Consider the following 25,033-nt stretch of genomic DNA (forward strand, 5'->3'; position numbering starts at 1 on the left):
CATTGATACACATTCCTTGTGTCCTCTTGGGTGTAAAACTGTGCCAAGGTATACCAATTTTTCAGGCTGAATTTTTTATATTTTAGATATGCACTATGAAATATTCTGTGCACTCTCAGTGTCAAATAAAAACAAAACAAAAACAAAAACATGACAGAAGGATCCAGCCAGAAACGGTGAGGTTCGCGAGGTTGCCAGCCTCCGGACCCACCATGATGGTTCCCTGATTACCCCTTTTCTATTGAATCCCACCTGTGTTCCCTGCTCCTTGTCGGATCCTTGTCTCAACTGTCTAGCTGTCTCGCATTGTCTACACTGCTACCAGCATTTGAGTTCACTGCCTTTATGCTCACCTGTGCTGCCTGAACTTCTCTGTACTCTTCGTTGTTCACCATTAAAACTACCATTATTCTCCATAACGTGTCTACCTCACCACCTAAACCCACAAAACATGACAGACATAAAGTGTTGTTGACGAGCTCACCCCACTACTGTCAGGCAGCCAGACCTCCTACGGCTGATGAGCCTGTGTCACAGAGGTCAGCAGGGAGTCTCACTGCCCACTCATTGTTGATCCTTATGAGGACATGTCTCCTGTGTGTCTTTATGAACACCTCTGACCATTAATTGTGTGTCTGTAGTCTGGAAACATAACTAGCTTCCCTATTTTACCCAGTCTGGGGTTCCTCTTTTGTGGTTCTGTGACCTGCTGGTTTAAGATGTTGCTTTGTATTATTAATTTTAACCACTTACTTCTGATAACCTAATCATGGACTGGTTCTACAAACTAGCCTTCATCTAAAAAGCCTAGAGACAAGAGTACTCTACCTTTCAAATGTAACATACTCTATCTCATCACTGCAAATAAATTAAATGTCTAACAATTTGCTGGCTCTACTTCTTTAAACCTTACTTTTTCATTGTTAAGCTTGACTCTTCACCACAGAATAAATTGGACTTTTGTAGATTATTTATTTCATGCTAACAAAATTATAAAACCTATTTACAAATCTTATTTTTTTTAATCAAATCTGGCCTTATTCCTCATACTTGTTCCCACCTTTGATTGGATCATCTTAACATCAAGTTTCTCTGTATAATACACTATTCATTTTTTAGAAAGGAAGAATAAAAATAATTACTTCATCTACCTTACTCTGTGAAAAAACTTTCTGAATTTTCATCAATGATAAGTAAGTCAGATTCAATTATAAAACATAAGATTGCTAAATCTTATGTTTTATAATTGCTGAAGTGTCTCACACACACACATACACACACACCCTCACACATACTTTCTCAAACACACTATCTTCAACAGTGAAGAAACCCCAACTTTTTCAATGCCCTGTCACCATGGAGACTCTCTGGTCCAAGGTACTCAAAGGTCTCCTTTTTGTGCTTTTACAATCTCCTTTTAATTTTTACTCAACGTTTACAGGCAACAAAACAGCTGAAACTCATTAACCCCAATATTGAAATATTATCTTACTGTTAGTTCTCTTAATTAAAAGGTGGTTTCTGTGGGGTTTGTTATTTCAACACAAGCTAGGAAATGCTGATTAATACAGCAGTTGGTGTAAAAGATTGCTGAAAGTGAGGTTGGTGACAGCCAACTGTCGTGACAGTTGCTATGTCAGTTGTTAGTGATTGCTATTATGACAATAATAAACAAGTCGAAAGCTTTGAGCCAACTCTCGCCTTGCTCTGTCCATCTTTTACACAACATAAATGTTTACAGTTGGTATGCTACAACAGGCATGGCTAATCTCTACATGAGGTGATAGCCTAATAATTAACTTATTATTAACTATAATAGATTGCTAAAGTCTACTTCCAGTGTTAATTTTCAGAACAAACTCTTCCTGAATACTGTTTTTTCTAAGTATTAGTTAATGTACAATGAAAATAACTAGATTTGAGGTACAGATAATAATATGGCGATAATAATGTTATTGGATGGCTCAATCTTCAAGATCTTTTTACTGGATTTTATCTTTTACCTCCCCTATCAATTTGACTTTGCCTTTCCAGTTACACTGACACTGATAAACTGTGTTTTTAAAGGAGATCGAGGCCATGGAGAAGGAAGTATGCAGAATGGAGAATGATGTCGCCGAGATTAAGACCCTGCTCTCTTCCCCAGAGATTTTTCCCAGCCCCACAGAGGATAATCTCAAAGTGAGCTCTCCAAACAGACATCTACACAGATAAAATTTGTGTTTTATTTTTTTCAGGAAGATATAATTTTTTTATCTGTTTTCCAACTGGTGGTTCTCATGTGCACAGATTAAGCAGAGGATCCAATCAATGAGACATACAGTAGTAGAGATTCAGAAATGCAAACTAGGCCTTTGTCTCCCCGAGAAGGCTGAGGAGACACTCACTGTGTTTAATGTGGTGGAACAGCTTCAAACTCTGTTGCTTGACCTGGACAAGGTTTGTTCACTATGCTGTCAGCTTGATTCACTTTAAAGAGTCTTACCTGAAGGTCATGTTTTATTTTTGCAGAAGGTCCCTGCCCTGTTCATTCAACAACCATCCACTCCAAATCAGGCCAAAGTGGTACCAACACTTCAAAACTCCATGTCTAGGGTATGTTGGGTAAATTAAAATGGTAAATGGCCTGTACTTATATAGAACTTTATGAAGTTCAGAGGACACACAGGGCATTACATCCAATCATTTATCTATTCACACCTATCCACACCTGTCCACACATTCACACACCTAGGATGCAGTGTGGTTTGCTGTAGAAATGTTTTCCTGGTCGTTTTTCTCTGTATGGGTGGTGTTATAGTCTGCTCCTCAATCCAGGAATGAAATCTCAAGATGTTTGTAGAAGAGTTTTTGTTTCCAGCTCAAAGAAAGCTACAGATCTTAACATGCATGTACAGACATGGCCACAAGATGTGCCAGTGATACAAGCTTTGTTACTTTTTCAGTTTCTATGCCAGTTAAACTGCTAACAGTTAACATTGTATTTAGATTACTATTATAATTACCAGATTCATTCATTGCAAAGAGCATGGTTAGCGTTATTATTGTCACTCCGTTTGGCATAAACTGATGTATAGTTATATGTCAATATACACTCACCAGCGAATTTATTAGGTACACCTTGCTGGTACTGGGTTGGACACCTTTTTGCCTTCAGAACTGCCTTAATCCTTCGTGGCATAGATTCATCAAGGTACTGGAAGCACTCATCACAGAGTCTGGTTCATATTGACATGATAGCATCATGCAGATGCTGCGTGATGCTAAAGTGGTGAAACACATTAGCATCAAGCTAATGTGATGATGTGAATCTCCCATTCCACCACACCACCAGCCTGAACCATTGATACAAGGCAGGATGGATCCATGCTTTCATGTTGTTGACGCCAAATTCTGACCCTACCATCCGAATGTCACAGCAGAAATCGAGACTCATCAGACCAGGCTACGTTTTTCCAATCTTCTATTGTCCAATTTTGGTGAGTCTGTGCGAATTGTAGCCTCACTTTCCTGTTCTTATCTGACTCTAAGAACAGAAACAGCCACTGGAGTGGCACCCAGTGTGTTCTTCTGCTGCTGTATCCTATCCACCTCAAGGTTCTACGTGTTGTGTGCTCAGAGATGTTCTTCTGCATACCTCGGTTGTAACAAGTGGTTTTTTGAATTACTGTTGCCATTCTATCAGCTCCAACCAGTCTGGCCATTCTCCGCTGACCTCTGGCATCAACAAGGCATTTGCGCCCAAAGAGCTGCCGCTCACTGGATATTTTCTCTTTTCCGGACCATTCTCTGTAAACCCTAGAGATTGTTGTGTGTGAAAATCCCAATAGATCAGCAGTTAATGAAATACTCAGTCCAGCCCGTCTGACACCAAACAACCATGCCACGTTTAAAGTCACTTACATCACCTTTCTTCCCCATTCTTATTCTCACTTTGAACTGCAGCAGATTGTCTTGGCATGTAGCATTTAGGCATGCTACATGCCTAAATGCATTGAGTTGCTGGCATGCTGATATATATATATATATATACACTGCTCAAAAAAATAAAGGGAACACTTAAACAACACAATATAACTCCAAGTAAATCAAACTTCTGTGAAATCAAACTGTCCACTTAGGAAGCAACACTGATTGACAATCAATTTCACCTGCTGTTGTGCAAATGGAATAGACAACAGGTGGAAATTATTGGCAATTAGCAAGACACACTCAATAAAGGAGTGGTTCTGCAGTTGGGACCACAGACCACTTCTCAGTACCTATGCTGTCTGGCTGATGTTTTGGTCAGTTTTGAATGTTGGTGGTGCTTTCACACTCGTGGTAGCATGAGACGGACTCCACAACCCACACAAGTGGCTCAGGTAGTGCAGCTCATCCAGGATGGCACATCAATGCGAGCTGTGGCAAGAAGATTTGCTGTGTCTGTCAGCGTAGTGTCCAGAGGCTGGAGGCGCTACCAGGAGACAGGTCAGTACACCAGGAGACGTGGAGGAGGCCGTAGGAGGGCAACAACCCAGCAGCAGGACCGCTACCTCCGCCTTTGTGAAAGAAGGAACAGGAGGAGCACTGCCAGAGCCCTGCAAAATGACCTCCAGCAGGCCACAAATGTGCATGTGTCTGCACAAACGGTTAGAAACCGACTCCATGAGGATGGTATGAGGGCCCGACGTCCACAGATGGGGGTTGTGCTCACAGCCCAACACCGTGCAGGACGCTTGGCATTTGCCAGAGAACACCAGGATTGGCAAATTCGCCACTGGCGCCTTGTGCTCTTCACAGATGAAAGCAGGTTCACACTGAGCACATGTGACAGACGTGACAGAGTCTGGAGACGCCGTGGAGAGCGGTCTGCTGCCTGCAACATCCTTCAGCATGACCGGTTTGGCAGTGGGTCAGTAATGGTGTGGGGTGGCATTTCTTTGGAGGGCCGCACAGCCCTCCATGTGCTCACCAGAGGTAGCCTGACTGCCATTAGGTACCGAGATGAGATCCTCAGACCCCTTGTGAGACCATATGCTGGTGCGGTTGGCCCTGGGTTCCTCCTAATGCAGGACAATGCTAGACCTCATGTGGCTGGAGTGTGTCAGCAGTTCCTGCAAGATGAAGGCATTGAAGCTATGGACTGGCCAGCCCGTTCCCCAGACCTGAATCCGATTGAGCACATCTGGGACATCATGTCTCGCTCCATCCACCAACGTCATGTTGCACCACAGACTGTCCAGGAGTTGGCGGATGCTTTAGTCCAGGTCTGGGAGGAGATCCCTCAGGAGACCATCCGCCACCTCATCAGGAGCATGCCCAGGCGTTGTAGGGAGGTCATACAGGCACGTGGAGGCCACACACAATACTGAGCCTCATTTTGACTTGTTTTAAGGACATTACATTAAAGTTGGATCAGCGTGTAGTGTTATTTCACTTTAATTTTGTGTGTGGCTCCAAATCCAGGCCTCCATTGGCTAATAAATTTGATTTCCATTGATGATTTTTGTGTGATTTTGTTGTCAGCACATTCAACTTTGTACAGAACAAAGTATTCAATGAGAATATTTCTTTCATTCAGATCTAGGATGTGTTATTTGAGTGTTCCCTTTATTTTTTTGAGCAGTGTATATATACTGTATATATATATATATATATATATATATATATATATATGAGAAATGTATCATTCTCACATTTAGCTTATACAGACCTATCATTGGACTTAATTTACTTGATTTACCTGTTTCAAAATGAGCTTCATGTAGCACCGAGGATTAAATATAATTTCTTAATGTAGTGTAGTTAATTATTTTTACGTCTTTCATACTGCTGCTAATTGATATGTATTACTGGATTGGACAGCACCTATTAGTCGCTATGTGATGAATTGTGTCCAGAAAACCATTCTATTCCAATGCAGGACGAGCAGAAATCTGTCACAAAAATATTAGTAGCAGCATATTTTATTATCAGATATATCTATTAAATATGATATAATATAAAGTTGAGTAAACTGTTTGCTACATAAATTCTCCATGATACAAATCTATCAACAGTTTGGTTCCTGTTAGTTCTGTCAAAATGCAAGAAAGGGCAAATTTCTCTTATATTGATTAATAGTTTTATTTTAACCCTCTGGTGCATGAATTATGAATCCCTGAGTCAAGATTTTTTTTAAATGTGTTTTTACTCTTCTTAGGGCATGAAAAAACAAATATGAACTTTTTTTTCCAAAAATGTTATTTTTCCAGGAAGTTACAGAAATGTCCACTACAGTGGACTACATGCGCTTCAGCACTCAACATAGAACAGTATGAACTTAACTGAAGAATAATTTCATCTGAGTTTGATCATAAATCCATGACCTCATATTCCATTGTGGGCTTTGAAAAGCACTTGAACATGCTTTCATACACTCTAACATTCTATAGCCCTTCTGTTAATCCAAACCAAGAGAACAATCTTCATCAAACAACTCCTCTTCTAACTTCTCTCCTAACTCATTTTCCTAACTCGTAGGCTACATGAAAATTGGCAAAGCATCCAGGGCACAGTCCCACATGGCACTGCATGCAGATGTATTTGGTCTTCCTTGTGCATGCAGTATCGTGGCATCTGTTTGCATTTTTGACTTGAGTGAGCTCAGGCCAGTGATTTCCTGCGCTGAACCTGACCTCCCTGGGTACTTTGGTCACTGCTCTGCACTTTGCTGGAGGTGGGGCTCCACTGGGTCTTCCTTTTCTTTTTTGCTGACCAGAGCCAGAATTGATCAGTGCACGGGCCACAGAAGCTTTGAAGATACCCAGACATCAGGTAGAGTCGCCAGGCATTTACAACCGTCACATCCAAAAAATGAAAGAACACTCTGATGTACCACCGCTTGTTTCTACGTCTGTGGGGATACATTGCCACACACTGGTCAACGAGATCCACCCCACCCATGTGTTGGTTATAAAGGGCCACCGAGTAGGGTCTTTGGACACTGATCTTGGCTTGGCTTGACCAGTACATCCGTGTCCTAGGATACCGAATGTACCCCATGACCATGTTGATCCCTAGAAAAATTTGCATTTCTTTGCTTGTCACTGCCAGATTTTCTTTCCCTTTCTGCAGCACATACATGTTGGTGTTATGCACTATCACATCAATGAGATCTAAGGGAAACAAATACCTAAAGAAATCAATTGGTTCTCTTCCATCAACATTTACTCTCCTTTCTCCTAGAAAAGGTGGAAAGTCTCCATCAAAGTTATTGTCTTGGACTTTCCAGACATATTTGCGGGGTTGAGTGCAGGTATGGCCCTTGTGAACATTTCTCTGAGCAGGTACCATGTGGACATTTTCCTCAGCTCCCTCATCTTGCTGACCTCCATCTGCATCCTGTCCTTCATCATCCTGGCCCTCATCATCTTGACTTTCAGCATCCTGACTTTCTGCATCTCCTTCATCATCCGTATCTCCAATATTTCTAGTGTTCTCTGGCAGCCATTCCTCATCACTGCTGTCACTATACTCGTCATCAGAGGAGTCAGAGGGAATTTCCTCAACTATTCTATAGTGTTCCTTATTCTTTGCTGCACTTGTGGTCTAAAAGTATGAGAAAATTATAATTTTACTAACACAAACTACAAATGATCTGAATAAAAAATTATATTTTTAAAACTAACATAGATATACTCAAAATGAATTTAATTGCAAGCAAAACAGTTATAATGAAAGATAAATCAACTACATGACTCATGTTAAAAATATAGTCAGCAATGCATGATGTCCACTGTGTTGGACACATGGTTAATCGCAATTTCCTACTTACATGAAATAAAATTTTCCAAACTAAGTTAATAATATTGTTACCTAGATGCTCCTGCATGTCAGCATATTTTTTTTACCTCTAGGATTCTCCGAGAATAGAAGGATTGAGAGGATATTCCAGGAGTGGTCATTGACTGTGTCTGTCTGCCGGCCATCTTGGACTCCGATGACATTAACTTGTAGTTACAACAACTTGCCACTGAATTAACCTCAGTGGAGGGGAGCAGTAGAGAGCATTCTAAGGACTGATATGCAATACCACCGTAGAAGCCACTGCATTTAGGAGGCAATGACTTCTAAACAGCTGTCCACTGTAGTGACCGCTATGCACCAGATTAAATATGCTGTAGGCATAGGCGTAAATCCCGGGGGAATAGGGGGTACGGACCCCCCAATATTGGAAAAGTCTAGAATTGTCCCCCCCAAAAAAATCATTAAATGAATGTTGGATCATAATTCATGTATGAAATTATCCTCATTAGTTGTGCTGCGCATTACAGTCTAATTAACTTCTGAGCCTTTATTTATTTCCTCAAGCTAAACTGCCGGCCGGCTCCTCTGTTTAGACTATAAATGGAAACAGCATTGCATTCTCTTTAATTTTTTATGTTCTTTATCATGTATTGGAGACTGGAATTAGTGGCGCCATTTCAACCAACAGTTTTGAATGCGCTTCTGAATCAGATGCGCTCCAAAGCTTGCTGTCCATAACTCTTCAACATCCTGTCAGCTCCCTGTCAGGCAGACGCATTTAGTTCAGTGTCCATGAGATGATATTTTTTATTGATTGATTTTAGTTACCTCTGCGATGAACTCTTTGCGTAAAAACTTTGCGTAATGTCTGCCCATGTGTACCAGTCAAAGGTGTGAATTTAAACTTGTCAAAATGAAGGACAGGTTTCAAATTTGTCCGTCTTTTAAAAAAAAAAAAGGTAAAATATGGGAAAATATTTTGTTAATGCGACCCCTGGGTTTGATGCTTCTTGGGTTAAATAACACTGAATGGAGTCAGATTTCAGTGTATTTAGGTAACTTTAGGGGTTTTCTAGTTTTTTATTGTCAACAAAAAAAGTTTGCAATTTTCATGACAGGTATAAAGTGTACATTTACGCAAATTTTCACGGCACTCTAATTTTATATATGTCGACATGTGCATAAAATATGGCGCTGCACATTTCTTGTGCATATGCATATTTTAAATGAGATGATGATGAACTGCTCAGAGCTTTATTAAAAGCCTGGGAAATTGATTTAGAACCTAACCCTACTTTAAATGTCTCCACAAGTCCCTCTGTAACCTGCTGTGTTCCTTGGTCTTCATGATGATATTTGTTCTCTAATGTTCTTGAACATACTTCAGAGATTTTCTTGGAAAAAAAACACATAGCTGGAATGTTTACTGATTAGCTGGGTCCTGAAGAAAGTTTGTTGCACTAGCTGTTATTTCAGGTCATCAAATTACGCACTGAATCCAAGTGTAACTCATACTTTCCAGATTTTTCTTTGTCAAAGTTTTTGAAAACCATGTAGGAATTTTTACTTCAGAATTCTTTACCGCTTAGTGTTGATTTTGTCACATAAAATTCCAACAAATGCATCAAAGTTTGTAATTGAAAGGAGAGGGAAGAGGAAAAAAATGATTGTGAGATACAGATAATAAATCATTGCAGCTGTTCATTTAGGAAACTGTTCATCTTCTATGGCATTAGTAGCTTAGTTTTCCTGGTTTGCTTTTGACCCTAAGCCCCCCCTTCTGTCTGACTCTTCATAAGAGCATGTCTCCATGTCAGCAGCATGGTGAGCTCCCTGTTGAAGAAACTACAGAGAATAAAGGCAGTGAGGAGCTGATCATGGAGGATGATGGAGGAAGTGTATTTTGGTGGCTCTGGGAATCTTTCCTAGGAGTTTCACCTGAGGTAAAGAAGATCAAGGGCTACAGTTGAAACTCTCACACTATTTCTCTGTACTACTGAACTCTTTGGTTAACTTCTTCTCACGTTGGTGTTCTTTGTCAACTGAAGGTCAGCTGCCACATTGAATATGGGCTAGACGTAGCATAGACAAGGCTGTATGTTTAGGAAAAATAATTAAGAAGTGAGTGAAAACAAACTTGATAAACAGATGAGAGCTCACACAATACTCCCAACTGTCCTTCCTCTGAAAGCTGCATGATTAAACTGTGTTCTGGGTTTCTTTGCTCTCTTTGTTACTTTCACCTCCTTAACCTGTTCCAAAATCTGCACTGACATTAATTCCTTCATTCATTGCTTGTACATCTCTTCTGTCGCTGCTGTTTTCAGTTGCATTGTTTGATGCATGCTGCACATGCATCAGTTCTTTTTTCTTCCACTAGATAGCACTGTCAGACAGGGATTGTAATTTGTTCAACTGACATTCGATGAAGGTATGGTGAAACCTATTTTTTTTTCTCTTGGTGTTAGGAAGCAGAGCTTGTTGTCTCAGAGGAGAAGGAAGCGGTGACTGGCCTAGGTGCTGATCAGACTGCAGAGGATGGAAAGGTAACACTAGAACATTCTTTGTCCTTCTGACTGGTTTCAACAGGATACATGCAGTCATCAAAACTGACCGATTATGTTTACAACATGACTACAATAAATAGAGATGCACCGAGAATTCAGAGTTCAGCTTGATCAGTTTAGACCAGTCCACTACTGGACTATGAAGGCTGAAAATTTGCTATGGTTTGAGCTTCTAATCTCTGTCATTGTTGACAGACTTTCTGCCCTGTTACAAGTGCCCTTAAGACATAGGTGAAGAGACAGACTCGGCAGGAAACCCCTTTAAGCTGATTTGCAAATACATGAACTGGTGTTGTTGCTCGAGTGTGTGATGTTGCCATTACAGATAGTTTGTGAAGCCAACTGACTGAACTGTTTAAACTCATTTTTATTTCAGATCGTATGTAGATGTCCTTAAAGGGCCATTTGTGGCAGAATGCATAGACAAAACTACTCATTAATGAACTTGTCATGGGGTGTGGTGTGTTGAGGTGGTGAGGCAGACGCTGTAGACCCAGGATGTGGTAAATTAATGGTTTTAATGATGAATGTCCAGCAAAACACAGTCCAAAATAACGGGCAGCACGGCCGAGCGGAAACCAGGGCTCGACACCGGTAGCAACCGTAAAAAGGAATGGACAACGGAACAACACGAACGCACATTAGACGAGGACCCGACGAGGAACAAAGAACACAGGTGGAGTTAAATACACGGGAGGGTAATCACAGAGACGAGACACACCTGGGAACAATCAAGGGGAGGACAGGACAACGAAGAGACGCAAGGACACAAAAAACTCTAAATGAACACAGAAAACACAGATCCTGACAGTACCCCCCCCCCTCAAGGGCGGCTACCAGACGCCCAAAAAAAAAACCACAACAAGGGTGGGCGGAGGGGCGCCGGATGGGGGGCCAGAGTCCAGAAAAAACAAAAACACAACAAGGGTGGGCGGAGGGGCGCTGGACGGGGGGCCAGAGTCCAGAAAAACAAAAAGCTACCCACCATCGTGGGCGGAATCACAAGAAGGGCCAAGAGTCCATAAACAAACAAAAAACTACCCACAGGGTGGGCGGAGGCAAAGGAGGCGGGAACCACGGAGGTGGTCCGGCGGTCGTCCGCGGCGGCGGGAACCACGGAGGCGGTCCGGCGGCCGTCCGCGGCGCTGGAGGCGGGAACCACGGAGGCGGTCCGGCGGCCGTCCGCGGCGCTGGAGGCGGGAACCACGGAGGCGGTCCGGCGGCCGTCCGCGGCGCTGGAGGCGGGAACCACGGAGACGGGAACCACGGAGGCGGGAACCACGGAGGCGGGAACCACGGAGGCGGGAACCATGGAGGCAGCCCGGCGGCCGTCCGCGGCGCTGGAGGCGGGAACCACGGAGGCGGTCCGGCGGCCGTCCGCGGCGCTGGAGGCGGGAACCACGGAGGCCGTCCGGCGGCCGTCCGCGGCGCTGGAGGCGGAAACCACGGAGGCCGTCCGGCGGCCGTCCGCGGCGCTGGAGGTGGCGATGAGTCCCGGGGGCCGCCCACAGACGGCGACGACGAGCCCCCCGAGGCAGGGTCTCTGGTGGAGCACAGGGGGTCTCGGTCGGAACGCTGGGGGTCTCGGTCTCGGGTGGAACGCAGGGAGTCTCGGTCTCGGGTGGAACGCAGGGAGTCTCGGTCTCGGGTGGAACACTGGGGGTCTCGGTCTCGGGTGGAACACTGGGGGTCTCGGTCTCGGGTGGAACACTGGGGGTCTCGGTCTCGGGTGGAACGCAGGGAGTCTCGGTCTCGGGTGGAACGCAGGGAGTCTCGGTCTCGGGTGGAACGCAGGGAGTCTCGGTCTCGGGTGGAACGCTGGAGGTCAGGGTCTCGGGTGGAACGCAGGAGGTCAGGGTCTCAGGAGGAACGCAGGAGGTCAGGGTCTCAGGAGGAACGCAGGAGGTCAGGGTCTCAGGAGGAACGCAGGAGGTCAGGGTCTCAGGAGGAACGCAGAAGGTCAGGGTCTCAGGAGGAACGCTGGAGGTCAGGGTCTCAGGAGGAACGCAGAGAGTCTGAGTCGGAACGCAGGGAGTCTCGGAAGGAACGCTGGGGGTCTCGGAAGGAACACAGGGAGTCTCGGTAGGAACACAGGGAGTCTCGGTAGGAACACAGGGAGTCTCAGTCTCGGGTGCGCCGGCTGGAACGCCGGCTGATTCGGCCTCGGGTGCGCCGGCTGGAACGCCGGCTGATTCGGCCTCGGGTGCGCCGGCTGGAACGCCGGCAGAAACGGCCTCGGGTGCGCCGGCTGGAACGCCGGCAGAAACGGCCTCGGGTGCGCCGGCTGGAACGCCGGCAGAAACGGCCTCGGGTGCGCCGGCTGGAACGGCCTCGGGTGCGCCGGCTGGAACGGCCTCGGGTGCGCCGGCTGAAACGCCGGCAGAAACGGCCTCGGGTGCGCCGGCTGAAGGTGCTGGTCCCGGAACTGGAGCAGGATCCGGGCTGGCGGAGAAACTGTGCGGCTTGGGAGGCAGAGGTTCGCCAGCCATGACGGCTAGAGCCGCCATACGCTCCCACTCTGCCTCCCTCTGCAACTCCACCAACCCCGGGTGCGGAAAACGAGGAACCCAGTAGTCCAGCAAGAGTCCCAAGCGGATGGCGAAACCGAGGCGTCGGCCGGCAGCGTACGGCTTGGCCATTGCTTCCTCGTACTCCCTGATCGTGTCCGTCAGCTCCTTAAACTCCTCCGGGTCCATGGTGAAAAGAAAGCGTGCCTCACCGTACTTTCTGGTCGGGTCCTTCTGTCATGGGGTGTGGTGTGTTGAGGTGGTGAGGCAGACGCTGTAGACCCAGGATGTGGTAAATTAATGGTTTTAATGATGAATGTCCAGCAAAACACAGTCCAAAATAACGGGCAGCACGGCCGAGCGGAAACCAGGGCTCGACACCGGTAGCAACCGTAAAAAGGAATGGACAACGGAACAACACGAACGCACATTAGACGAGGACCTGTCAGATACTGTGGAGGGATGTCAGCTCTTCTACTATGTGTGTGTTCAGATTTAGTCAGTCCAAGTATTATAGAATTTGAACTACTATGATCAAACATCGTCTATAAAGAGAAACAAAACAATAAAATAGGATGCTAACACTGAAAGCAGCTGGGAACTCAAGCATCATTCGCAGCTAATGGTAAATGACCTGTACCTGTATAGTGTTTTATCAAGTCCAGAGGACCCCAAAGCGCTTCACATTACCTTCAGTCACTCACGCATTCATGCACACATTCACACGCTGATGGTGGTAAGCTACTGGATTGTAGCCACAGCTGCATTCATCGACACCATCAGGCCCTCTGACCACCACAAGCCAGCAAAGCCAGTGAAGTGTCTTGCCCAAGGACACAACGACAGATGGAACCGGCAATCCACCATTTACAGAATAAGAATCAACCACTGTCGCCACCATTACCACTGGTTAGCCTGTTGTGGTATTCTCACAGTGCATATGTGTAACTTTTCTGTCACCTGGTTCCGAAAAAAGAGATAGAAAGCAATTTTATAAGAGTTCTAGGTGCAAAAACATATGTTTCCTTCAACATGCTCTAAAATATTCAGATCTGCCAACTATAAACGCCATTGACTTAGAATGTGCACTTCTATGATACAAAGACCACCTCAAGATGACAGCTATCATGTGTCTTCCTTTAGAATCCTGAAATAACAGCTTTGTGAGTTCTGAGTGAGAGGTTCAATGACTCAGGCTGAGGAGTTTCACAAATCCTTTGTACATGCAAAAAGCCACAAAAGGTCAGTTCCATAATTTTGCCACCATCTGTAGCAGTGTTAAGACGTCTGACTCTTCTGTCTCGCTGCACCAAAGAACACCAAATAACAAGACGAAGGGCACTTTCAGACTGACCCCAGTCCTCTGGGGATAATATGTACTTGAACGTCATAGGTGTTACTCGCAAAAGAAAACCTTACTGCTTAGACATCAAACTAGTACTGCTATGTTTCCAATGCATGTAAGTACACTTTTGCTGGGGGTTTTTTACAGCTGAATTTTTATTTATGGTCTAGATGAAAACAAGACTGCACAATAACCTTGCAAAGTTATAAAATCCTATCTTAAAGCCCCCCCAAGCCTTTTACCACCTAGTTGATGTTTCTCCGTGGTCCTTTAAGCACTGCAGCCTCACCAAGGCTACCGTAATTTTGGAGCCAGATACCTTTTTTTATTTAAGCCCATGAACAACCATTTAATTTGTGGAAGCATTTTACCTTTTAAAACCACACACAATTGACAACTGATATCAAAAAGCAAGACAAAACTTTATATGAAAAAAATTAACAGGATCACACTCATTTTTTATTCAAAAATATTTTCAAAAGATAAAACTGATCATTCACTTTTGGATTTAACTTTTTCTTGCTGGTTTAATCAACTTCTTAACTAGGTTCAAGAAACCTTAAAGAGACCTTGGTTATATAAACATGTAAACAGGGTTCTTTTTGCACCCTGGGATGAAGCAGCTTTTACAATCTAGCCTCCAGTTGAAGCATCTACTGTCCCCAAAGGGAGACAATACATGCTAGAATGGATGCCGCATAGATGTAAATGTTGTCATCAAACACCACAAACTACTCAACTAACGATTCACTCCAGCTGCTGCCACATCCGCCTCCAACTTGTAAAGGCGAGCAGCTTGGGGCTTTTTTTTTGTTGTTTTTTTAAAATATGAACTTTAAAAAAAAAAGAACAGATGACTTTCTGTTTCTCTGGGCTCTGGGTCTTGTGCTCCTTCAACCTGTTGGAGATCTTTGTGAATTTAGTTCAGATGCAAGCAGGAGTCAGAGGTTTTGAGAGATTTATAGAACTGCCAAATCACTGTAATGATCTCCCACTGTGCAAGTATCTGTCATAGGTCAAAGCTGAAAAAAAGTAAGGTAAAAAAACATATTTAAAACAACACACTTTGTAGTAGATTTAGATGTATTGATACTTCTTTTCATTTATTTTGCACAAAGTTTTTGGTAACTTTGCAACAATACTGAAATCTTTATTCACAGTGCCAGGTAGAATTTATAGAACCGGTAAGTTGTTACATTTTGTCAGATTGCAAACACAAACTTTGATGTATTTCATTGTTATTAAATGTGATTGACCAACACGATATATTGCATAGCTGTGAAGTGAGAGAAAAAAGGATACATGATCAACAGGAAATTAATATAATATGCCACATACTAAGACAGGGCAAGCACTCTTAGTGTCCCAGAAGTTATATATTTTAACTCCATTTCGTTAATGTTTTCATCACGTGCTATGTATACTCATTTGATCTTTTTTTCATATTACTGATATGTAAAGTTTAACCTGTTTTCACACATATATTTGCTAATGAGTTGATAGAAGGCAAAACAGTTCAATAAGATATGCATGTATTTATTTAACATTTACAGTTTTTAGGAGCAGATGTATTATTGCAGGTTTTAATACATTATCTAACTCTTTCCTCGCTCTGCATGTCATCCACTCCATCTGTCTCTCTTTCTCTTCTCCTGCCTCATCATGCACTCTCGCCCCCTCTTTTTCCTCTGTGTCTACCAACCAGACGCTCTCAATATAGCCCCGCTCATAAACACAAAGAGAGACGGAGGCAGAGATGGAGAGACGGTAATAAAAACGAGAGCGGGACAGGCGAGAGACTGAGATTGGGGGTGAATGAGTAGGAGGAGAGCAGCAGGAAGGAGAGGACAGGCTCATGTATCGCAGCCTACGTGTGTGCATATCAGCATGTATGATTGAAAGAGCAAGAATGGAGGCGGAGCAGGCAAACCAAGCAGGATGGTGAAGTCAATGAGCAAGACAGTTGGAGAGAGAGAAATGAAAAGGAAAGGGAAAAATGCAAGAAATGATGCAAGACAGCAGGAGAAAGGAAGCTGAGAAAATTAGAGGCTATGATAAAGTGAAGGAAGGAAGAATGAATCAGAAACAGAAGCGATTGAACTGAAGGCCGCACTGTTCTACTTTTTGTGAATAATGAATATTCTCGGAGCATGGGTCTGCAACCTGCGGCTCCAGGGCCACGTGTTTTGGCCCCTCCACCACGGCTCTTATAAAACCTTTGTTGGTAACATTACATAGGTAATAAAAAAGTAAAGCAAATAAAACCATAAAGATGACATTTCAAATTACATAAGTTTTCTTCTTCCTCCTCTTAACCTGGTCCCTTCCTGTGAAGTCAGCAGTCCACAGGAAGCTAGTTACAGGAAGTGAAGTAGCACTTCCTCCTTTTGCTCCTGCAACACAAGTAAGATTAGTTTACAAACTAAGTACATTGCAGAAATTAATGTTTCTAAATAAATACAATGTTAACGTAACAAAACTTGTCAGAGTTGATTTAGACCAAGACATTATCTTGAATAATCTGTAAAAGTGAAAAAAAACATAAATGTAGCTAAACAAAAATGTTAACTGAAAAACCTTTATTAAATGTGTTCTCATCCGCTTGACAAAAAGCTTTTAAGAGTAAGCTAATGTTATTTTTTAGCTTCAAACAATGTAAAAATAAATGTAAATTTATTTGAATTTTCTTAGCCACAAAATAAATCAGTTAATATATGTTAATAGGATATATGTTTTCATATAGGTCCAGACAAATATTATTTAGTAGCAGAAGGGGCAAAAGTGACTCTTTGAATTGAGAATTTGCTGACAATGCAGTAGATAAGAAACATTCCTTAATTACAATACACTCTAACTGGAATTGATGGATGTACAAACATCTCAGAGTATTTAAGTTTTAAAGCTTAACACCATTCATGTAAAAACAGTATAGCTGTGTCTTTTCAGCCACACAGAAAGTTGTCTGCCTGTATGTGTCATGTGAATGTAAGTCTTTATTTAGCAGATTGCCTCCAACTTCCCATTAACCTTGAGCACACAGGCTTGTAAGACAGAAATGTGTGAATGGCTGGCAGAGAGAGAGAAAGATTGAGGCTGTGAGAAAGAGAGAGAGAGAGAGAGAGAGAGAGAGAGAGAGAGAGAGAGAGAGAGAGAGAGAGAGAGAACACAACATTGTAATTACCGGCTACATGCTGGCTGGCAATCATAGCCACTCTCCTCCTCACTTGTGTTTCTTCCCTTCTCCTACCTCCATCCTCATCTTCTGCAGACCTCCGACGTCTTTTCCACTCTCCCTCTCTCTTCTTTTCTGTTGCACTTGCTGGGGGTCTGAACAGGCCTCTGCAGGCAGGGTGCAGCTTTTTGCATGGGTACCTGCTGAGCAGCCATCGATGTAGATGTACACTTTAGTTATCGAACATCCACTTTCTGCTTTGCAGAAAATTGCACAGACTGAGGATGGGAGCTTGGAATAATTACAGCCATCACCATCCCTGTGTATGTAGATGATGCATCAGCCCCATGGTGGTCTTTGTCTCCTGCAGGTATGCATAATGCTTGCTCGGCTAATGGCTCCATTAGGGCACTGTCATGTCAGGAAAGAAAGCTTGGAAGCTGCATACTTTTAGACTTTCCAAGTTATGTAGTTACTGTCATCACAATGTGTGCTTGTTATGGTAGTCCTTTTTTTTTCTTTTAACACTTTAAATTTCTAACACGTTCATCATTAATTAAACTGAAAAAACTTCACACATTGGTGGGGTAAAACAGCAACTAGTGTTGTTCCAGTCTCTAAATCTTTGGATTCTTCCTGATTTTTCTTGACTTGGTCTTTTTATCAAGCACTGCAACTCCTGAAATATCCTGTTTTTATGACTACCTGCTAGCTGAATGGACATTGTAGAGGATCTACTCTGCTTTTACAGCAGCACTGTTGGTAGAAAGATATTTTCTTGCCAGGTTTTCAGACAAACACATCTACCCAGACAAAATAGTTTGGAGCATCACTTGCAGTTGAGAGGCTTTTAAAGCTGTGACTAATACTCTCATCACACTATTGCAGATCTGCCTTGAATTTGGATAGCATAGGACATTTGCTGCCTTATGTAAATAATGCTACAACAGCACCTTGTTACACATCTGATTTTGCAGCAAAAACCCACAGATCACCAGCAAAGAAAGTCTATTTACTTTATCATACATGTAAAAAAATTCCTAACCTAAAAAAAAACTGCACAAAAACCCTAATGCTTAAAGATGTACTAGTAAAGATTGACTGAACTCTGCATGTTAAACGCTTGAAGCAGTGCTAACTAATGGTAGCCTGGCCTATTTTCAAATTAATTCAGCTAAGAATTATGTGAACACTTGGAGGCACTGAGAGTATTGAACTTTCATTCTCAGATGCTTAGTTAATTGGTAATTATTTAAAATGAAATGGCAAAAGTAACACACTGTCCCAAAGAAGCTGGGTACTCTGAATTTTATCTACTTTATCCCAATCCAAACACTCTACACTAAACAGGCAACACATCAAAGTGACACATTTTGTTACATTGACATGGTTTTTTGCCATGCAAATATATTGCACTAGATGTGAAACAGTTTAAAAACAATTCAAAATAAAGTTTTACAAGGTTAGCCACTTAGTTAAAAAGGCATTTTCCAACTTCTTGTTTTTGTTTAAGCTTTGTTACGTATACATTCAAATTAAAATGTGATTCGAGAAAGTGATTCACAAAAATCATACATTCTCTAACCAAGCTGTTTAATGATGACAAATAACTTCAAAGCTAGAGTAACAGATTGCTTTGAGTGCTTACCTGGGCGTGGTTTGAACTCCCACAGCTCTTGAGTGCAACATTATATCTTAAAGAGTTTCTGTTGCTCTGTAACAATTCTTTTGGCTAAGAATTGTATAAGGTTTGCTTTTGGTGCCTTATTGACAAAGGTCTTAACAAACATAAGGCCACTGCAGGTATGCAGGATAAGCCAGAAGGAGTCTGCTGTATATCTGCTCTAAGTAAAGTTTGATCCTAGATCCACCGCCTTGTGCTGTTCTGAGGTATTCAACTATTCATGAGTGCAGGAGCCTCCTGCTCCCCCTCTCTGAAAATGTGAGCTGAGACAGACGGTTAGCAGGGGGAGAGAAGGATGCTGCTGCGTTTTTTGCTGCAGAGTTTGGAGCTAGAGAAGGACAAGTTTCTCTCTGCAGCTGCAGCAGAGGTTAGAAACATCAACTCTCTGTGTGGTGTCAGACAGAATCAGCAGCAGAGAAATCTCAGAGGACAGATCAGGGGATATACTGCACTGCAAGTGCTCTCACAACAAACTGTGAATCACCTGAGAGTGTTAATGAGGTTATCATGTCTGTGTTGGTTCTGCTCTGGGAAAAGCTAGGGATTAAACTGTACTTTTATAGCTTTAGATTCACTGTAATCTACACCATGGAGAGGAGGGAAATCAGGTAATAGTCTCAGACTGTTATTTTGCTGGTTATTGTACAAGTTGGGTTACCAACACCAGTTAAAACAGTTAAACCCAAATTCTTTGCATTGGAACAAGGGCAATGTTTAGGCCACCCCACCCCTTATTTATCCATATTCAGCCAGCAAGATTAAACATTTTCAATGATGGAAGGATGAGTTTTCCGTTTAGTAACATTAGTTTTGGTTTCAAATGAATGTTAAACTAAAATTTCATTTTGGATCAAATGACACTGCAGTTTTAGGACTAATCAACTGCAGTGTGTTTGACTGGACAAACTTGTAACAAAAGTAGTGGGTCACAGCTGAGTTAACCAAATTAGTTTAGTTTTGTGATTTATGATTTGGCTTCATAAGAATATGTTCACAATGAGAACAAAGATTCCCAACTCATTCCTGGATGTGAAAAACTGCTCTAATAAACCTGTCAGAACAGATTAATGTCATTAATCTAAATGAATTATTTTATTTTGTTCACTGGTCAAGTGATCATAGATCATAGTAGTGGGTCACAGCTCCTTGTTTATCTGAGTCACTGTTATCCTAAATGCTTGAGTAGAAGGCAGTTGGAGCTTCTCCTTTGTTTCTGCATCATATTCCCAAAGTGGATGAGGGAGTGTAAAGTAGATGGCTGAAAGAAATAACCACATTACAAACACATGGCGCAACAAAGAAAAGCTAACTCTTAAGGTCAAGAGGCAGCTTTTCTTAAATCACACATTGGTTTAGAAAGAGAAACAATTTGAACAAAACAGAGGACTGGAGGGATTCATCTGACTGTTCCAACTATGTCTCCCCGACTCTGTTATGGTTGGATCAGTTATTTTTGAATCTGTAATAATATGTACATAATTGTACAGAGAAAATTTCTTCAATCATTACTTTTATTAAATGTTTTAAAACTTCCATTGGTGAGCTATAGGTGCCACGTCTGTCATAAAGCTGACTACATGCAGTTGGGTTATCTAAGCCCAACTGTATGCTAACTGGGTTTACATGAAACCCAGCTAGCATACAGTTTTGCTAGCTAGGTTTTATGTAAATAAATGAGTCCAGATTGGGAAAAGAGCATCTGGTGATTACATTTTTTTTTTCCTTTCTGAAGCGTTTCCTTACTTCGCATAAATTTGTACAGTATGTAGTGATATTTTACATTTACATTTGATTAAAAACCTTACTAAGGATTAAAGACAGATGAAAAAAGCAGTAACCGACAGAAAACTGGCTGAGCTGACAACATAACACTGATTGTTATAATGTGCTAAACTATAAAGTGGGGCAGAGAAGTGGAGCTGTAAGTATGAATTTTACTGCAACAGAGATGTAGCAAAAGTTAGATTTCTATCCTGAAGCCTTAAAGTTAACTCTAAAACAAACCCCCACAAACAGCAGGAATCCTGCCTCCACCTACGCGAATGCACAAACAGAAAGCCAATAAGTAAAAAAAAAAAGAACCATGAGTTTTCCAATAAACTTAAGTGTCAGAGGTCCCCACTCAGGCACATTTGACATTTGAATACAAACAGTGAAATATTCTACTTCTTCCACACACACATTGCAATTTGCTGTCCCACCCAGTACATGTATAAACAGGAATATGTTGTTTCTGAGGCCGAATGAACTTACATAAACTCTGATGTGTCCTGAGCCTCAAACTCACTGTGTGATTGTTGATGCTGTGATGACAAATTTAATGAAGCATTTACTGAAAAGAGAAAAGGTTCTTTGCACACTTCTCAAATACAACAAAAACATTTGGTTCTTGGAGATTGGCAGTGTCTGTCTTTTTTCTTGACAAAACTCTGAGTTCTAGAAGACTACAAAGGCTTGTTTGCCTGAGGTTTATTTTTACATGAGTTCTACTCTCTATAATTTGATTAATCTGAGGTCTCCTCTTTGCCAACGACTGGAAACAGACCAAAACTGTACAGTTCAGGAAGAACTTGAGAACTAGAAGGTCTCCTGCAGGATTCAAACGCAGAGTACTGATGGAACATCACTGATCAGAATAAAAAACAGTTTCAAATAACTGAAATCTACATCTGCCCAGATGGACTAGTCAGGTAACCTTTGGAGGTCAAATACAGTACGACACAGTGACAAAAATGATGTTTAGAGACGTCATAGTGAGGATAAGAAAACTTTTCAAATAAGAACACTTGCCAACTGACTGATGCATGTAAGCTTTTTATTGCAATTAAAGAATTTGAGAAAAAGTTTAAGATCATCATGTCACTTGTAATTAGTATTCATTTGACCTCCTTTCTTTGTTTCACTTAAACATTTGCACCTTTAAACAGTCTAAAAACATTTATGTAATAGATCTTACTATCCATGACAAACTGAACAGAAAAGGCACTTAGATCATGCAACAGAAAAAGCGAAGTCAGTCTTATGTCAGCCAGTGATGAAGGTAAACAAGCAGTGAAATATAAGTAAAAACACGCTTTATTTTGCTGTGTTATCCACAGAGGAGCTACTCACAGCTGAATAATGCTATCTGTCACAATGATTTATGTTGTTACCGTGTGTGTATGAACACGCTTGTGGTTGACCCTTTGTCCATATTTGTAGATGTGCGCCGATTCTACAGTGTGTGCGCAAGTGATTGTTTGTGTGTGAGACTGTGTCAGAGGAAATGAGGTGACCTGCTGCAAGCGACCACGTTCTGACAGAGTGCCTCGTCAGATGTCTGGGGACAGTCGGCCAATCGGATCTCTTGTCTGTCTGCAGGGCTAAATGAACACAAACAACAGCCATGTGAGCGGAGACATGCAGTAAGGATAAAAGAAAAAAGAACACACACAAGAGCTGTGTGAGCCCATGGAACACACTGTGACTAATGTGCACACGCACACGCACACACATCCACAGCATTTGAATCAATTCACTGCCATCAGTCTATCTACGCTGTGTGAGTGCGTGGGGGTGCACGTACGTGTGTGTATGTCTGTGAACATCAAAAAGATTCCTTAAGCAAGTCCTCTGTAATCCATGTCTGTTGAAATATATTTATTCAAATTATGCCCTTAAAGCATTTGGAAACACTGGATAGGCATCATTTACACTCAAGCATGTTGCAGGTAGGCGGAATCTGAAGATTTTTTAAATGCCACATCAGCTGGCATACACACCGGATGTCCCACTCAGATCTAGCAGTGAGAGAGCTAACGCCTACCTCAACCATATGGCTGATACAAAAAATGGAAACTATTCTGAATTAATGACTAGAGTCAGTCAATCTTTAGGAAACTGAATTTGGGGAAGCAAGCATTTGTTTTTCTGTTGCATGTGTGCCTTGTCAAGTAGCTGAAGTTGACATTTGTTTCCATCAATTTAAAAGATAAACATAACTCTCACTGCTTCTCATAACTTCTGGCCATAGTGTTTGCTAGTTATGCTGAAATGAGCTCAACCACACTTTGGATTAGTGCCCAGCACAAACTATTACTGAGACTACACTAAAACTGTCTTCCAATGGCAGTTACACATAGTATATTTCCTCCTCTTTCAAATTATTGCATGAGATGTAAAATAGAAGTTGATTAAATACATCAATATTGCTTTTCAATACAACAAAATGGAACTGGTGTTGACTGAGAAATAATGCAGCTAAATTTAAATATAGCGCAGCTGGATGTCCCCCCAAGTTTCTCGAAGATGTGTATCCTTTTCCTAAAAAGGCTTCCTCAGTTCTGATTAGGGATGGAAAGTTTGTGTCATGATCATTGGTTGTTTGAGTTATTTGGGTTCCTTTGTATACAATTTGAAAGAAATCAGGTGAGGTTGTGTTGGCTTCTTTGTAAAATACCTCCTAAGCACGCTTCTTTTGGAGACCTCGATTGAAGGACAATATCTCCCTTCCAAAATGAGCATTGTCACTGGGAAAAGGTATGTCTGGTTTTCCCTTAGCCCTTTTTGCAGTGTAGTCTCCCAATGTTACCTATAGCATATATTCATTGTTCTTCTGATTATGGTTTTCCAAAAGAAAGTACTAACATGGATATTTTAGAATAAAAAGTAAACATTCTTACTTTACAGATTGTTATGCCTTTTTGGGGGGTCTTTTGTAGCAGCTATGCAAGGATACTCAACTTGTATTAGATGGTTGATTAGACTATCAGTGCATCTGCTGATAGTCTAATCAGCACTAGACTCAGACATGACTCAGAATATTATAAATTTTGCCGTCATTGCTTCCCCTATTAAGCCAGCATAATGTCAGCAGAGGGGTATTCAACATGTACCAAGAATTATCCTTGAAACAATTTGCTGCCATCTTGTGGCTTGTCAAAGTAAGCTAATTTTGCTAATATAATTATTTGAAGCTATTTTACATCAATTGTATGCGCTTTTTTTCTTCAAAATAACAATCTGCCTGATTTATCACAGTTAACAAATAACTGATTTTGGGTTACATCCATTAAACTTGGGTTAAGGTATTTAAAAAAAAAAATATTTCTGAAACTACTTAACTGCTAGGAGGATAATAATGACCAGGTAGACAAATGAGCTACAGCTTGCTTTCAACACTGAGTTGTTGTTAAAAGTAATTAAAACTCAGTACCAAGATCTGGTAATAATGTAAAAAGAATCATTAATTAAAGGTGCAAAAAAGCTCATCAGGCAGGTGGTGCTATTCAGGTGATTTATTTTAAGTACCAGTCACATGACTTTGCTTGTTGACCACAGCAGCTTTAAATATTTTACAAGGCAGCTGCCTTTTCCACAGAGTGATGCATCTCAACTGTAGCTTTTTTCTATCAGTTACACAGATTTTACCAGTCAAGGACTGATTTAAACAAAAGTCTGATTTTAAAATCTACATGGATTATGCTTTTTGGGACACAAAATGCTAGTGCTTATAATTTATATTCAGTTTAAATGGAAATAAAATCACGAGAGAAATTGTTACAGATAGAACAACAACAACAAAAACAATTTATGAGTTTTTGATTTTGGGGCACGGATGACTCTGTGGGCGGGCAATGCCCCCCAATGCCCGCCCATGCCGCCGGGCCTGCCCCGGTGGCCCCTATCTCAGTCCGCTGATGCTTTGGGGTCATTTTGATTCATTTAATTGTGGCATGTTTGGCTTTATGCTGCAGTTCTAATTATTGCTACAGTATTTTCGCTGATGTTTATTTTTTGAACTCCAATTGCTATGGGCCGAATCTTCCTTTAACACTTGAGATTCTGCAATAACTTCTATTTACAGCCGCTCATCTCCAACCCAGATCCCGTCAGCAGCGACTTTAACCCGCCTGGTAGGAACGTAGAGGAGAAGCAGAGCGAACAGTCAGCAGGTGGTACCAGGTGGTACCGGGTCTAGACAGACGTTCTTTATATCTGTCGGTGGGA

At 41.9% G+C, this 25,033-nt stretch overlaps 1 protein-coding gene across 1 annotated transcript in view; it reads left to right on the top strand.

Moving 5' to 3' along the window:
- Positions 1-10,741, top strand: part of LOC116709311 (nesprin-2-like) — a 35,300-nt gene extending 24,559 nt beyond the window's left edge. Inside the window, exons 10-14 of the mRNA XM_032547749.1 lie at positions 2,068-2,181; positions 2,290-2,439; positions 2,512-2,595; positions 9,588-9,713; positions 10,239-10,741. Coding sequence (XP_032403640.1) covers positions 2,068-2,181; positions 2,290-2,439; positions 2,512-2,595; positions 9,588-9,713; positions 10,239-10,346 — 582 coding nt within the window. The 3' untranslated portion in view covers positions 10,347-10,741. The remainder of the gene's footprint in view (positions 1-2,067; positions 2,182-2,289; positions 2,440-2,511; positions 2,596-9,587; positions 9,714-10,238) is intronic.
- The last annotated feature ends 14,292 nt before the right edge of the window (positions 10,742-25,033 follow it).

The sequence above is a fragment of the Xiphophorus hellerii genome, chromosome 19 (assembly GCF_003331165.1).
Source record: "Xiphophorus hellerii strain 12219 chromosome 19, Xiphophorus_hellerii-4.1, whole genome shotgun sequence".
Classification (NCBI taxonomy): Eukaryota; Metazoa; Chordata; class Actinopteri; order Cyprinodontiformes; family Poeciliidae; genus Xiphophorus; species Xiphophorus hellerii.